Source organism: Bos grunniens, chromosome 3 (assembly GCF_055505025.1).
Source record: "Bos grunniens cultivar Pamir isolate PY7600 chromosome 3, Bosgru_T2T1.0, whole genome shotgun sequence".
In the NCBI taxonomy this organism is placed as follows: domain Eukaryota; kingdom Metazoa; phylum Chordata; class Mammalia; order Artiodactyla; family Bovidae; genus Bos; species Bos grunniens.
Window position 1 is genome coordinate 109,043,704 of NC_141167.1, and position 14,046 is coordinate 109,057,749.

The 14,046-nt window shown below is 41.1% G+C and overlaps 1 protein-coding gene across 1 annotated transcript in view; it reads right to left on the bottom strand.

Moving 5' to 3' along the window:
• FCRL4 (Fc receptor like 4) overlaps positions 1-14,046 on the bottom strand; it is a 45,451-nt gene that overhangs the window by 4,710 nt on the left and 26,695 nt on the right. The window contains 5 exon segments of the mRNA XM_086394078.1: positions 4,939-5,007; positions 5,209-5,291; positions 6,068-6,095; positions 7,287-7,349; positions 7,759-7,869. Coding sequence (XP_086250204.1) covers positions 4,939-5,007; positions 5,209-5,291; positions 6,068-6,095; positions 7,287-7,349; positions 7,759-7,869 — 354 coding nt within the window.

Genomic DNA, 14,046 nt, shown 5'->3' on the forward strand with positions numbered 1-14,046 from the left:
GCTCCTCTGTCCCTGGGATTTTCCAGGCAAGAGTACTAGAATGGGTTGCCATTGCCTTCTCTGCAATATGCCAGCAAATATGGAAAATTCAACAGTGGCCACAGGACTGGGAAAGGTCAGCTTTCATTCCAATCCCAAAAAAGGACAATGCCAAAGAATGTTCAAACTCTTGTACAATTGCCCTCATTTCACATGTTAGCAAGATTATGCTCAAAATCCTTCAAGCTAGTCTTCAGCAGTACATGAACCTAGAACTTCCAGATGTACAAGCTGGATTTAGAAAAGGCAGAGGAACTAGAGATCAAATTTCCAACATCTGCTGGATCATAAAGTGAAAGTGAAGTCATTCAGTCATGTCCGACTCTTCACGACCCCATGGACTGTAGCCTACCAGGTTCCTCCATCCATGGGATTTTCCAGGCAAGAGTACTGGAGTGGGTTGCCAATTCCTTCTCTAAGAAAAAGCAAAGGAATTGCAAAAAAAAATCTTTCTGCTTCATTGACTATGCTAAAGGCTTTGACTGTGTGGATCACAAGAAACCGTGGAAAATTCTTAAAGAGATGGGATTATCAGACCACCTTACCTGTATCCTGAGAAGTCTGTATGTAGGACAAGAAGCAACAGTTAGATCCAGGCATGGAACAACAGACTGGTTCAAAATTGGGAAAGGAGTACATCTAGGTGGTATATCGTCACTCTGCTTAATTAACTTAAATGCAGAGTACATCATGTGAAATGCCGAGCTGGATGAAGCACAAGCTGGAATATCAAGATTGCTGGGAGAAATATTGACCTCAGATATGCAGATGATATCACTTTAATGGCAGAATGCAAAAAGGAACTAAAGAACCTCTTGATGAAGATGAAAGAGAAGAATAGAGAAAGCTGGCCTAAAACTCAACATTCAAAAAACTAAGATCACGGCATCCAGTCCCATCACTTCATGGCAAAAAGAAGGGGGAAAAGTGGAAACAGTGAGAGACTTTATTTTCTTGGGCTCCAAAATCACTGCAATGATGACTGCAGCCATGAAATTCAGACACTTGCTCCTTGGAAGAAAAGCTATGACAAACCTAGAAAGCATATTAAAAAGCAGAGATATAACTTGGACACCTTATCTTTGACAAAGGAGGCAAGAATATACGATGGATTAAAGACAATCTCTTTAACAAGTGGTGCTGGGAAATCTGGTCAACCACGTGTAAAAGAATGAAACTAGAACACTTTCTAACACCATACACAAAAATAAACTCAAAATGGATTAAAGATCTAAACGTAAGACCAGAAACTCTAAAACTCCTAGAGGAGAACATAGGCAAAACACTCTCTGACATACACCACAGCAGGATCCTCTATGACCCACCTCCCAGAATATTGGAAATAAAAGCAAAAATAAACAAATGGGACCTAATTAACCTTAAAAGCTTCTGCACATCAAAGGAAACTATTAGCAAGGTGAAAAGACAGCCTTCAGAATGGGAGAAAATAATAGCAAATGAAGCAACTGACAAACAACTGATCTCAAAAATATACAAGCAACTCCTACAGCTCAACTTCAGAAAAATAAATGACCCATGGCTAACAAACACATGAAAAGATGCTCAACATCACTCATTATCAGAGAAATGCAAATCAAAACCACTATGAGGCACCATTTCACACCAGTCAGAATGGCTGCGATCCAAAAGTCTACAAATAATAAATGCTGGAGAGGGTGTGGAGAAAAGGGAACCCTCTTACACTGTTGGTGGGAATGCAAACTAGTACAGCCACTATGGAGAACAGTGTGGAGATTCCTTAAAAAACTGGAAATAGAACTGCCTTATGATCCAGCAATCCCACTGCTGGGCATACACACTGAGGAAACCAGAAGGGAAAGAGACATGTGTACCCCAATGTTCATTGCAGCACTGTTTATAATAGCCAGGACATGGAAGCAACCTAGATGTCCATCAGCAGATGAATGGATAAGAAAGCTATGGTACATATACACAATGGAGTATTACTCAGCCATTAAAAAGAATACATTTGAATCAGTTCTAATGAGATGGATGAAACTGAAGCCTATTATACAGAGTGAAGTAAGCCAGAAGGAAAAACACCAATACAGTATACTAACACATATATATGGAATTTAGAAAGATGGTAACAATAACCCTGTGTACAAGACAGCAAAAGAGACAGTGATGTATAGAACAGTCTTATGGACTCTGTGGGAGAGGGAGAGGGTGGGAAGATTTGGGAGAATGGCTTTGAAACATGTAAAATATCATGTATGAAACGAGATGCCAGTCCAGGTTCGATGCACGATACTGGATGCTTGGGGCTAGTGCACTGGGATGACCCAGAGGGATGGTATGGGGAGGGAGGAGGGAGGAGGGTTCAGGATGGGGAACACATGTATACCTGTGGTGGATTCATTTTGATATTTGGCAAAACTAATACAATTATGTAAAGTTTAAAAAAAAAAAAAAAAAAAAACTTTGCCAACAAAGGTACATCTAGTCAAAGCTATAGTTTTTCCAGTAGTCATGTATGTGAGAGTTGGCCCATAAAGAAGGCTGAATGCCAAAGAATTGATGCTTTCAAGCTGTGATGCTGAAGAAGACTCTTGAGAGTCCCTTGGACTGCAAGGAGATCAAACCAGTCAATTCTAAAGGAATTCAATTTTGAATATTCATTGGAAGGACTGATGCTGAAGCTCCGATCATTTGGCCATCTAATGTGAAGAAGTGACTCACTGGAAAAGACCCTGAAGCTGGGGAAGATTGAAGGTAGGAGGAGAAGAGGGCAACAGAGGATGAGATGGTTGGATGACATCAGCACACATAAGTTTGAGGAAACTCCAGGAGATAGAGAAGGACAGGGAAGCCTGGCATGTTGTAGTTCATGGGGTAGCAAAGATTTGGACATGACTTAGCAACTGAGCTACATATTGCAATCACTAACTATATTTTATTATATACTTAAAATTAGTAAGAAGGTAAATTTTATGTTAAGTGTCCTTACGACACATCATCATTATCATCATCATAAAGGGTGTGAAAGAAAACTTTGGAAAATGGTGCATATATCTATGGCCTTAATGGTAGTGACAATTTCTGTGGTGTTGATTCATCCCCAAACTCATGAGCTGTATATATTAAATAGGCATAGCTTTTTACGTGTCAAAAAATTAGTGAACTACTTATGCTAGAATGTGGATGAGTTTCAAAACATTGTGTTAAGTGAAAGAAGCCAAACAAAAGGACTGCATTATATAAGAATCTGTTTATGTGAAATTATAGAATAGCAAACTATAGGACAGAAGGCAGATCAGTAATTGTCAAGGGTGATGCTGGAGGGAGATTAACTGCAAAGGAGTATGAAAGGATTTTCTGGGCTTCTGGAAATGTTCACACATCACAGTGTGATTGTGGTGGTGGTTCTGTGAATGGATACATTTGTTAAAATAATTTGAATGTGCATTTAAAAGTGGTGAATTATATTTTATATTGTTGATTCCTCCATAAAGTTGATTAAAACAATCAATTTGAGTAGAATAGAAAATTGAGTGCATCACACTAAGTATTATCTCCTAAAACTTTTGGTTTAGGTATGTGTGTGTGCATATATATGTGCACATTCACATTTCTTAACAGTACAACTTATATTTCTTTTTTTTTTACACAGCTTGTATTTATTACTGCAGATTACAATTAAAAAATATTTCAACACCCCTTGTCAGGAGCATTGAGAGTTCTAACTCACAACAAGTGGTGGGATCAAAAGAAATCTGCTGGGCCAGCTAGGACCTGAAATTCTTAGGTGTCCCCAGGTACAGATGTGGTCCACATGGGAGACAGAACAAGCAAAAGTGTGGTCACCTTAAGTCCTGTTCAATAAAGCCTCCAGGTACCAAGGGACTCCAGCAGCAGGAAGTTGGATGTGACTGATTGGAGGTAAGGCTAGTGAAGGAGCAAGAAACAACTCATGGAATTAGAAATGCCTCACCTGTGCCTAAGGAACTTTAGGAAGGAGGGCTCCATCATATATATGAGAGACCATATATATACATTATAGGAGGGAGTGCCCACTTAAGTATCTGTCATCTCAGGAAGGCAGAAGCCAGCTTCCACAGTACCAGTTGGAGTAACTTCTTTCCCACTCCTTTCCCCAAGCTAGTTAGGGGAAGTCAACCCAAGAAATAGGGAAGAAGCCAACTCTGCCTGGTCCTCCCCATCACCCACACCGTTGCCAGCTTCATTCTGAAACCTGCCTGCACTAGGTGAGGAGAAAGTTCTGATTAACCATCTTCAAACTTGGAGTTCTATTTACTTACTAAAGTAAAAGACTTACTTACTTACTTACTAAGTAAGAGACTACAAGACTGTGACATAAAGTGTCCACCTACTGTCTATCACCTAAGAGAATGGAGAATGTGTTGAAAAGCCTTTGGTTGCCAGAATTTTCAACCCAAGTGCCCAGGAAAACCTCTCACAGAAGAAAGTTTAAAGACACAGTGGGGGACAGAAAATTTTTGTAAGTAAGTCATGAGTCTTGCTTGCTGAGTATGTGGGTTACACAGGGTTGTTATATAGATTAACTAAATGTGTATATATTACACATATTAATATTTATATATTATAATGATAATATTCTTATCACATGGTAGGTGCTTTGCAATAATTCATTCATTACTTTCAGGTAAACTTTGAACATATACCCTCATGATTACAATGTCTATTAGAAGAATGTTTAATTTTTGTTCTGACATCAGGAAAGATGCTACATAGCTTTCTGTATCTGTCCTCTTTCTTTGGAATCTAAGCACTACTGTAGGGATTTTTAATCTGTTTTGATCACTCATTCACTCCCTTTACTCAAAGGAGACTCAGCAAACATGTGTCAAATGAATGAATGCAATTTGAAGCCAGAATCTCTCCCCAGTAACATACCTTCCCCTTCTGCCCCAGGCTGCGTAATCTGGATCTCAGAATATACCAAGTCTCTTTCTCTGGGATGCACTGAGAAGAAAAAAAAAAAAAAAAACAACACTTTGTAAGCAGTGCCAGTCAGTGGGGCATGCTACAGATGCTTCTTCATAAACAATTGTTTACCATGAATGTCTGGGATACTTAGGGAGACCAGGGCCTTTTGCCAGGCCTCAAAACAAGTATCTTTCTCTGGCTCAGGCCCAGAACAGCTTCCTACCAGGGAGTCCTCACCATTGATGTACAACTGCTGCAGCTCCACAGGGGCAGGGCACATGGGGTTGAGGGGTCCTGGTGGGCCTAAGGTCAGGGGTCTCCTGTAAGGCATAGAAACACTGATCATCCTTGGAACATTACACTATACATGAAAGTCGGATAGAGAAAAAAAAAGAGTAGGGAGAAGTCAGCAGAACGAGGCCAGAAGAGTCTTTGACGTCATAGAAATGATCATCTCATAAATAGAATGGTCACTCTCAATTGGTAAAAAACAAACAAACAAACAAACAAAACCCAGCCTCATCATCAGGAAGAAGTGTCTTCACAGCATTCTGCCTGGATAATTCAAGAAGCAATTAGACATAATCCATGATCCAAGACCCTGACTATGTCCTAAGACTGAGACACTGACACAGATAGAAGAACAAGACCATATTTACCAAACCAAACTTAAAAACACAAAATTTGATGAGTAAATAAGCACATTTGGGACAAAAAGAGGATTAGTAGAAGCTGAGACCCCACTGTAAAATCTAGGACTAACAATCATTTTATACAGTTATAGTAACATGTGGTCTAACTATAGGACTATTTGCACCAGAAATATTTTGTGCCAACCTAGAAAATCTATAACCTTTAGTATCATCCATTTAATGGAATGGGTAAATTTGAAATAAGAAACTGATCTATTTATGTGGGAAAGTCCATTGTATACACTATTAGAAGGATTCTAAGAAGCTGTGATTATGGCCATTTTAAAGAATGTGAAAGTGGGAGCATCAAGCCACAGGGACATAGAGAAATCACTTGGCCTAATCTTGTATCCCCACAGTTCTGCATATTTTATTCTTGGGAAACCAGAAGGCTGAGACCTCACCTGATTGTGTCTCCCTGAAAGACATCTCCTGCAAATAAAACAAAGGCAGATTTGTGTCAGCAGAGGGAGCTCATCCTCAAATATTTCACACATGTACCACCTGAGCTGTGTGCTGTGCTGTGCTGTGCTGTGCGGTGCTCAGTTGTGTCCGACTCTTTCGACCCCATAGCCCACCAGGCTCCTCTGTCCAGGGCTATTCTCCAGGTAAGAATACTGGGGTGGGTTGCCATGCCCTGCTCCAGGGGTTCTTCCCAATCCAGGGATCAAACCCAGGTCTCCCACATTGCAGGCGAATTCTTTCCCATCTGAACCACCAGGGAAGCACAAGAATACTTAAGTGGGCAGCCTAGGTCTCCAGGGGAACTTGCAGACCCAGGAATTAAACTGGGGTCACCTGCATTGCAGATGGACTCTTTATCAGCTGAGCTACCAGGGAAGCCCAGGTGCTAACAGAGTCAATTCAAATGTGAGTGCAGTCTCGGATTCTCGTGAAAAAGAATTGAACCAAGCACATAACTTGCTGGGGTCAGGGCTACACATTGCTGTGTTGAATATGCAAACATCTGAGACTTGATCAGGGTTCAAGGCTGTGTTTATATACCTTAGGAAATACTAAATACAACCAAATTGTTGTTCTTGTAGAGTAGTGTGGGGCTACAGGTGGATTTCCAGAAGAAACTGTGGTTATGCCCAGAACCTCAGACTTCACCTCAGGCTTGTTAAGGACACTTTGGTCAGAGGTCCAAAGCTCTGTACATCCAGCCGAGTGCAGGATACACAGGAGGTGCTCAGAAGGATCTGGTGAGTTGAGTTGAATTAAGTTAAAAACAGAGTTGTGCTTCCCTGGTGGCTCAGAGAGTAGAGCATCTGCCTGCAATGCAGGAGACCTGGATTTGATCCCTGGGTAGGGAAGATCCCCTGGAGAAGGGAAGGGCTACCCACTCCAGTATTCTTGCCTGGAAAATTCCATGGACAGAGGACCCTGGGGGGGCTACAGTCCATGGGGTCACAAAGAGTGGGAAGTGACTGAGCATGCACTCAAAACACAAAGTTAAAGCATGTGGGTAACTGCACTAGAGCTGAAAAAGCTTTTGTGTATGCCTCTACACCAGCTGAAACTAGCCTGACCTGGGCTAAAGCAAGAAGACTTTGGAAGCACAACAGACAGTACTTGGGAGAAACTCTCTCCTCTGGGTGGAGGGGGAGCCAGTAGCCTGACCTGTAGAGAGCAGAGCCATTGGAATACGAGATGCTGGTCCCAGGCTTTGACTCAAGGACATCTCTGAGGAAGAAGGATAGAGATTAGTCAGCTCCCATTCTCAGTCATTTCTTCGTAGGGCCTTTCAACTTTTATTTGATTGTCCACTTATGGGGGATGTAGGATGGTCTGAAGTATCTAGTGGACCAGTCTGTTTGGACCAAAGAAACTATCCAAGGAAACTGTTTGGAGTTCTTGAAACTTTACATTAAAATGTGTATTCCCTCCCCATCTTTCACCTGAGGCTTCATAAATTAGACTAGACATCTGTTAAGAAAACTGCCTTTTGAAGAAAGCAGGTGAGCCCATCTATTAGCACTCGGGTGGTGAGGTGGAGAATGGTAATGTGGCAGTTTCCAAGGCTGCAATGAATGGGGTTTCTGAGGCAGGGGCAGGTTGTGGAGGTTAGCAAAGGGTAAGAGAGAACACAAACCCGGTTTCCTCTGGTACCAGCAGTAAAACAGCAGGGCCACAGCCAGGAGAATGCTGAGTGATCCCCCAGTGGTTCCTCCTGCAACAAGGCCTCTTTTAATCCCGGGAATGCCTGGACAGAAAAAGTGTGTGTGAGAGCCTCAGGGGGAGGGATCTAGAGCCTGGAGGTGCCTTGAAGCCCTGGAAACTTTCCTCGGCCTGGCTGGGGTCCTGCACCCTGGGAAAGGGAGGGCTCTAGCAGACAAGGACCCATGGGGGCCACTGAGGACTGGACTAGGACTGTGTGGCACAGGAAGCAGGTTTCCACTGTGGGCAGCACAGTCCTGAGCCTGCATATGACAGGAAGTGACTCACCACGTGGGGGCAGAAGGCAGGAATCTGAGGGGATTGTGGCAAAGGGGAGAAAAGGAAGCCAGCTCCCTCCACTGACCCACTCACCTCACTTCAGACATTAATATTCGGAGGGACATATATGGTTTCCCAGGTGGCTCACTGGTCAAGAATCTGCCTGCTAATGCAGGAGACACAAGAGTTGTGGAACCGATCCCTGGGTCAGGAAGATCTCTTCGGTAGAAGGCAACCCATTCTAGTATTCTTGCCTGGAAAATTCCCTGGACAGAGGAGACTGGCAGGCTATATAGTACATGGGGTTGAAAAGAGTTGGACATGACTGAGTGACTGAGCACACACACACTACATCTGTCTATCTATCTAACCAGTTGTCTATCTATTCTGTACTCTTGTAATTTGGCCACTTGGAAATTTCCCCTAGACATCTGGAAAGATGTTATGATGATGACTTGGCAGAATCTAACTTGGAACAGCAACATGCCTGAGAAAGAAAGCAAATATCTCCACTGATTAGGGCACTAGTTGAACCAACAATAACTCTGATATTGCTCTCCATTAAAATAATAAACTGGGACACCACAATGAAATGACATCAGTTTCCTTCCTCCTAGAAGCCTGAGTCTTATGTGCTTTGAAGAGGTGGGGGGAAAAAACTGATAGAAGGAATAGACTAAATTGTTGGAGAATTTTGATTTTTTTTCATCAGATACATTCTCCAAGGCCAGGGTGCCCTCTCTCCACTCCTATTCAACATAGTTCTAGAATTTCTAGCCAGACCAATCAGGCAAGAAAATAATAATAATAAAGGCCTCAAAATTGGAAAGGAAGAAAAAAAATTGTCTCTGTTGGAAGATGTGACCTTAAATAAAGAAAATCTTAAAGACTTCCCAGAAAATCTGTTAGAACTAATGAACTAATTCATAGAGTTGCAGAATACAATATAAATACAAAAATCAGATGTGCTCTATACAACAACAAGGGATTATCTGAAGAAGAAATAAAGAAAACAATCTTGTTTTCAATAGCATCAAAAACAATAAAAGAGTTATTATTGATTGCAAATTTAATCAAAGAGATTAAAGATCTGTATATTGAAAACTATAAGATATGGTTAAACAAATGAAGACACAAATACATGGAAAGAAATCCCATGTTGGTGAATTCAAAGAATTAATATTGCTAAAATGTCCATATTGTTCAAAGCTATTGAAGCCAAACAGAGTTAATGCAATCCCTATCAAAATTCCAACATCATTTTTTATAGAAATTAAAAAAAAATTGTATGGAATAACAAAAGACACCAAATAGCTAAAGCAATCCTGCAACAAAAGAACAAAGCCGGAGGCTCTACACTTCCTGATTTCAAACAAAAAACAAAGCTTGAACAAACAAAAGAAATTGGCATTGGCATAAAAAACATGAGAAACATGAACCAGTGGAATAGAATCAAGAGTCCAGACATAAACCTGTGAATATATCATCAACTAATATCTGTCAAAGGAGTCAAAAATACTCAGTGGAAAAGATAATCTCTAAATAAATGGTGCTGGGGAAACTTGCTAATTCACATGCAAAAGAATGAAACTGGACCTCCACCTTAAACCACTCACAAAAATTAACTGGAAATGTATTAAAGACTTTAAGAACAGAAACCATAAAACCTCTAGGAGAAATTATAGGGGAAAAGTCCTTGGTAATAATATGAGGAAGTCATACAACTCTATAGCCAAAAAAACCTTCAAATAATAATTTTAAAATGGACAAAAGATCTGAATAGTCATTTTTACAAAGAAGACATGCAAATGCCAACAGGCACAGGAAAACGTGTTCAACATCACTAATCATCAGGGAAATGCAAATCAAAACCACAGTGAGGTAGCACCTCACACCTGTTACAATGGCCTTTTTTTAAATAAAATTGTTTGAAATCAGAGCATAAGCAAAAGAGTTAAGAATAAGTTTACATGCCTTATTTTAATAAAGCAGTCTAGGTTATGGTGTCCTTGGACTGCAAGGAGACCAAACCAGAGCCAATCCTAAAGGAAACCAACCCTGAATATTCATTGACAGGACTGATGCTGAAGCTGAAGCTCCAATACTTTGGAGCTTTACACTTGATGTAAACAGCTGACTCACTGGAAAAGACCCTGATGCTGGGAAAGACGGAAGGCAAAAGGAGAAGGGGTCAGTAGAGGATGAGATGATTAGACAGCATCACTGACCCACTGGACTTGAATTTGAGCAAACTCTGGGAGATATTGAAGCCTGGCTTGCTACAGTCCATGGGGTTGCAAAGTCAAACATGACTTAATGACTGAACAACAACAAGGTTATGGTGATTTAGCAAAACATAGGAAAGCAAGAAAATGTGTCACACTTATATCAAATTAAGCATGTTGAGTTATGTTACTAATGTACACAATTTTAATTTTGCTTTACACTTTTCATCAAAATAAACTTTATTCCCTAAAACAAAAAAAAAAAAAAAAAATGGAGACAGGAAGTGTGTTGGTAAGGACAAGGAGAGAAGAAAACCCTTGTACAGTGTTGGTGAGAATGTAAATTGGTGCAGTCACAGTGAAAAGCAGTATGTAGACTTCTAGAAAATTAAAAAAAGAAAAAAAGAACTATTATATGATCTAGCAGTCCCACTTCTGGGTATATATCCAAAGAAAACAGAATTACTATCTCAAAGAGATATCTGCATCCCCATGTTTACCGCCATATTATTTACAATAACCAAGATATGTGCAACCTAAATATCATTGATGTATGAATAGATACAGAAAGTGCTCGCGACTGAATTGCATCTGGCTGTCTTAAGAAATAAAAAAGGGGGAGATGCTGGGAGCCAGCACGGGAGTTCCCACCCATGACAAAGGTCATGTGGAGAGGCCCTGAAGGCAAAGGTGAATCAGGACTCAAGGGGCCCCCTTGGACCTGCCTGAGCGTCTACCCCAAAACAAGAATCTGTCTGTTTAACTATTTTATGACTTTCACCTACTCCTCTGACATTTATGGAGGGCTATCCCTGACCACCTTTCTCTGAAAGAAAACCAACTTAGAGCTCTAGTTAATAAGTCTCCAGGGTATAATAGGTGTGCTCCAATTCAAATCCCTCAGAAAGCTTTCTAACTTGCCTGACAGGTTTCCGAACTCTTACAGCTATGCATGTGATTGTTCACAACCTCCCAACCATAAGAGGCACAGGAAGCTTAAGATATTTTAACAATTCAGAGCTTCTCAGAGAGTTAAAATTGTTAGAATAGAACTAGTAGAGGATTTCTTTGTTGAGCTAATGCTTGCTGCCAAGTTTCCGTATCCCTTATCCATTGTGTCCCTGGGAGTGTATTGATTAACATAGTTGGTATATAGAAAAATAAGTAAAAGCTTTAATGTTAATAATAACCTTAGACCCTTGAGCTAATAAATTCTTCCCTTGATTATCCCCCACTGCACCTTTGCCCTATAGGAATGCAACTCTACCTAGTGCTTTCAGGGAGTGGCGCCAAACCTTAAGAAAAATCACCTCTGGAGAAAATAAGTTTTTCTGGTTGACTAATCTTTATCAGAAGAAGAATGTTAACAGGTCTCCTGACCAGAAGATGATGTAAATCACCTAAAGCCTTTGTATATGATAAGTGTGCAGAAAGAAAGCCTGGTTTCGATAAGGGTCAAGGACTGCTGACCTTGCATGACTTTGCACCCCCTATTATCTTCTATGTACAACTTAGGGTATAAAAGCTCCTTTTGAAAATAAAGCTATGGGCCTTGCTCATCAGGCTTGGTCTCCCCGTGTCGTTCTTGTTTCCTTTTCTCTCCTTTTCTTTTCTGTTCTTCCTTCAGGATGACTAATTTGGAGCGTGGGGGCCCTCTGAGACCACTTAACTGCCTGGGCTTCTAAGACCCACTCGAGAAGGTGCCTAAGGCGGGGCACCTTCAGCTATTTGAGAGGGCGCCTGTGGCCTCCATGGTCAAAGCAAGTTTGGTGTCACGAATTTTATTGGCTTTCTGCATAAACCAGTTAGATCAAGCCTCTGTTCTCTCCGCTTTGCTATCCTTTCGCCAACGCCGTCCTCCTGAGGGAATCCCTGGATCCAACCGGGGCTGGACCCCGGTAGGGTTTCCCTGGTGGCTCAGTGGTAAAGAATCCCCCTGCCAATGCAGGGCTACAGTCCAACTTGTCACAAAGAGTCAGAGACGACTGAGTGACAAAGCACAAGCCAACGCTGGAGACACACGTTCGATTCTAGGTCAGGAAGATCCCCTACAGAAGGAAATGGCAACCCACTCCAGTATTCTTGCCTGGGAAATCCCATGGACAGAGGAGCGTGGTATGCTACACTCCATGGGGTCACAAAAGAGTCAGACATGACTTAGCAACTAAACGACAACAAACACACACTATTCAATTATGATGGAATGTGAATATGATAGACTATTATACAGCTATAAAAAAGAAAATTCTGCCATTTGCAACAACATGTATGGAGCCTGAGGGTATTATGCTAAGTGCAACAAGTCAGACAGAGGGAAAGACAAATATTTTATGATCTCACTTACATATAGACTCTTTCAAAAAAAAAAGAAACATTCACAAAAACAGAGAATGAATTGGTGGTTGCCAAGGGTAGGGGCTGGAGGGTGGGAGAAATGGGTGAAGGTGGTCAAAGGATACAAACTTCCAGTTATAAAATGAGTAAGTTTGGAGGATGTGATATATACAATGGTGATTATAGCTAAGAATATATTGTAAATATATTTGAAAATTGCTAAGACAGACCAACCTAGACAGCATATTAAAAAGCAGAGACATTACTTTGCCAACAAAGGTCCATCTGGTCAAGGCTATGGTTTTTCCAGTAGTCATGTATGGATGTGAGAGTTGGACTATAAAGAAAGCTGAGTGCTGAAGAATTGATACTTTTGACCTGTGGAGTTGGAGAAGAGTCTTGAGAGTCCCTTGGACTGCAAGGAGATCCAACCAGTCCGTACTAAAGGAAATCAGTCCTGAATATTCATTGGAAGGACTGATGTTGAAGCTGAAACTCCAATACTTTGGCCACCTGATGCGAAGAGCTGACTCATTTGAAATGACCCGGATGCTGGGAAAGATTGAAGGCGGGAAGAGAAGGGGATGACAGAGGATGAGATGGTTGGGTGGCATCACTGACTCAATGGACATGAATTTGAGTAAACTCTGGGAGTTGGTTATGGACAGGGAGGCCGGGTGTACTGCAGTCCCTGGGGTCGCAAAGAGTCAGACATGACTGAGCAACTGAAGTGAACTGAAGATAGTAGATTATAAATGTTCTTATCACACATACACTCACAAAATTCCAACTGTGTAAGGTGATGGATGTGTTAACTAACTTTTTTGTGGTAATAAATTTGAAATATATACATGCAGCAAATCACTTTATTGTATACTGTAAACTTACATGATGTTGTATTTCAATTATATCTCACTATAAGTGGAATAGCAACAAAAAGGAAGGCATAACCTCTAAAATCAGGCTGTTAGGTTAGAGACATTCCTCTTTTTACTACCTGTGTGGCCAGCAACCTTTATTTAATCTTCCCTGTTTGTCAGTTTTCTTATCTGTAAAATGGAGATAACGGTAACTATAGCAGTACTATTGTTGGTGAATAAAAATGAGTTAATAAAGTGCTTTGAATGGTTCTTAACATATGATAGGACTTCCCTGGTGGCTCAGATGGTAAAGTGTCTGCCTACAATGTGGGAGACCTAGGTTCGATCCCTGGGTCGGGAAGATCCCCTGGAGAAGGAAATGGCAACCCACTCCAGTACTCTTGCCTGGAAAATCTCATGGACGGAGGATTCTGGGAGGCTACAGTTCATGGGGTCACAAAGAGTCGGACACGACTGAGTGACTTCACTTTTTTTTTTAACATATGATAAGTGCTATGTCTATGT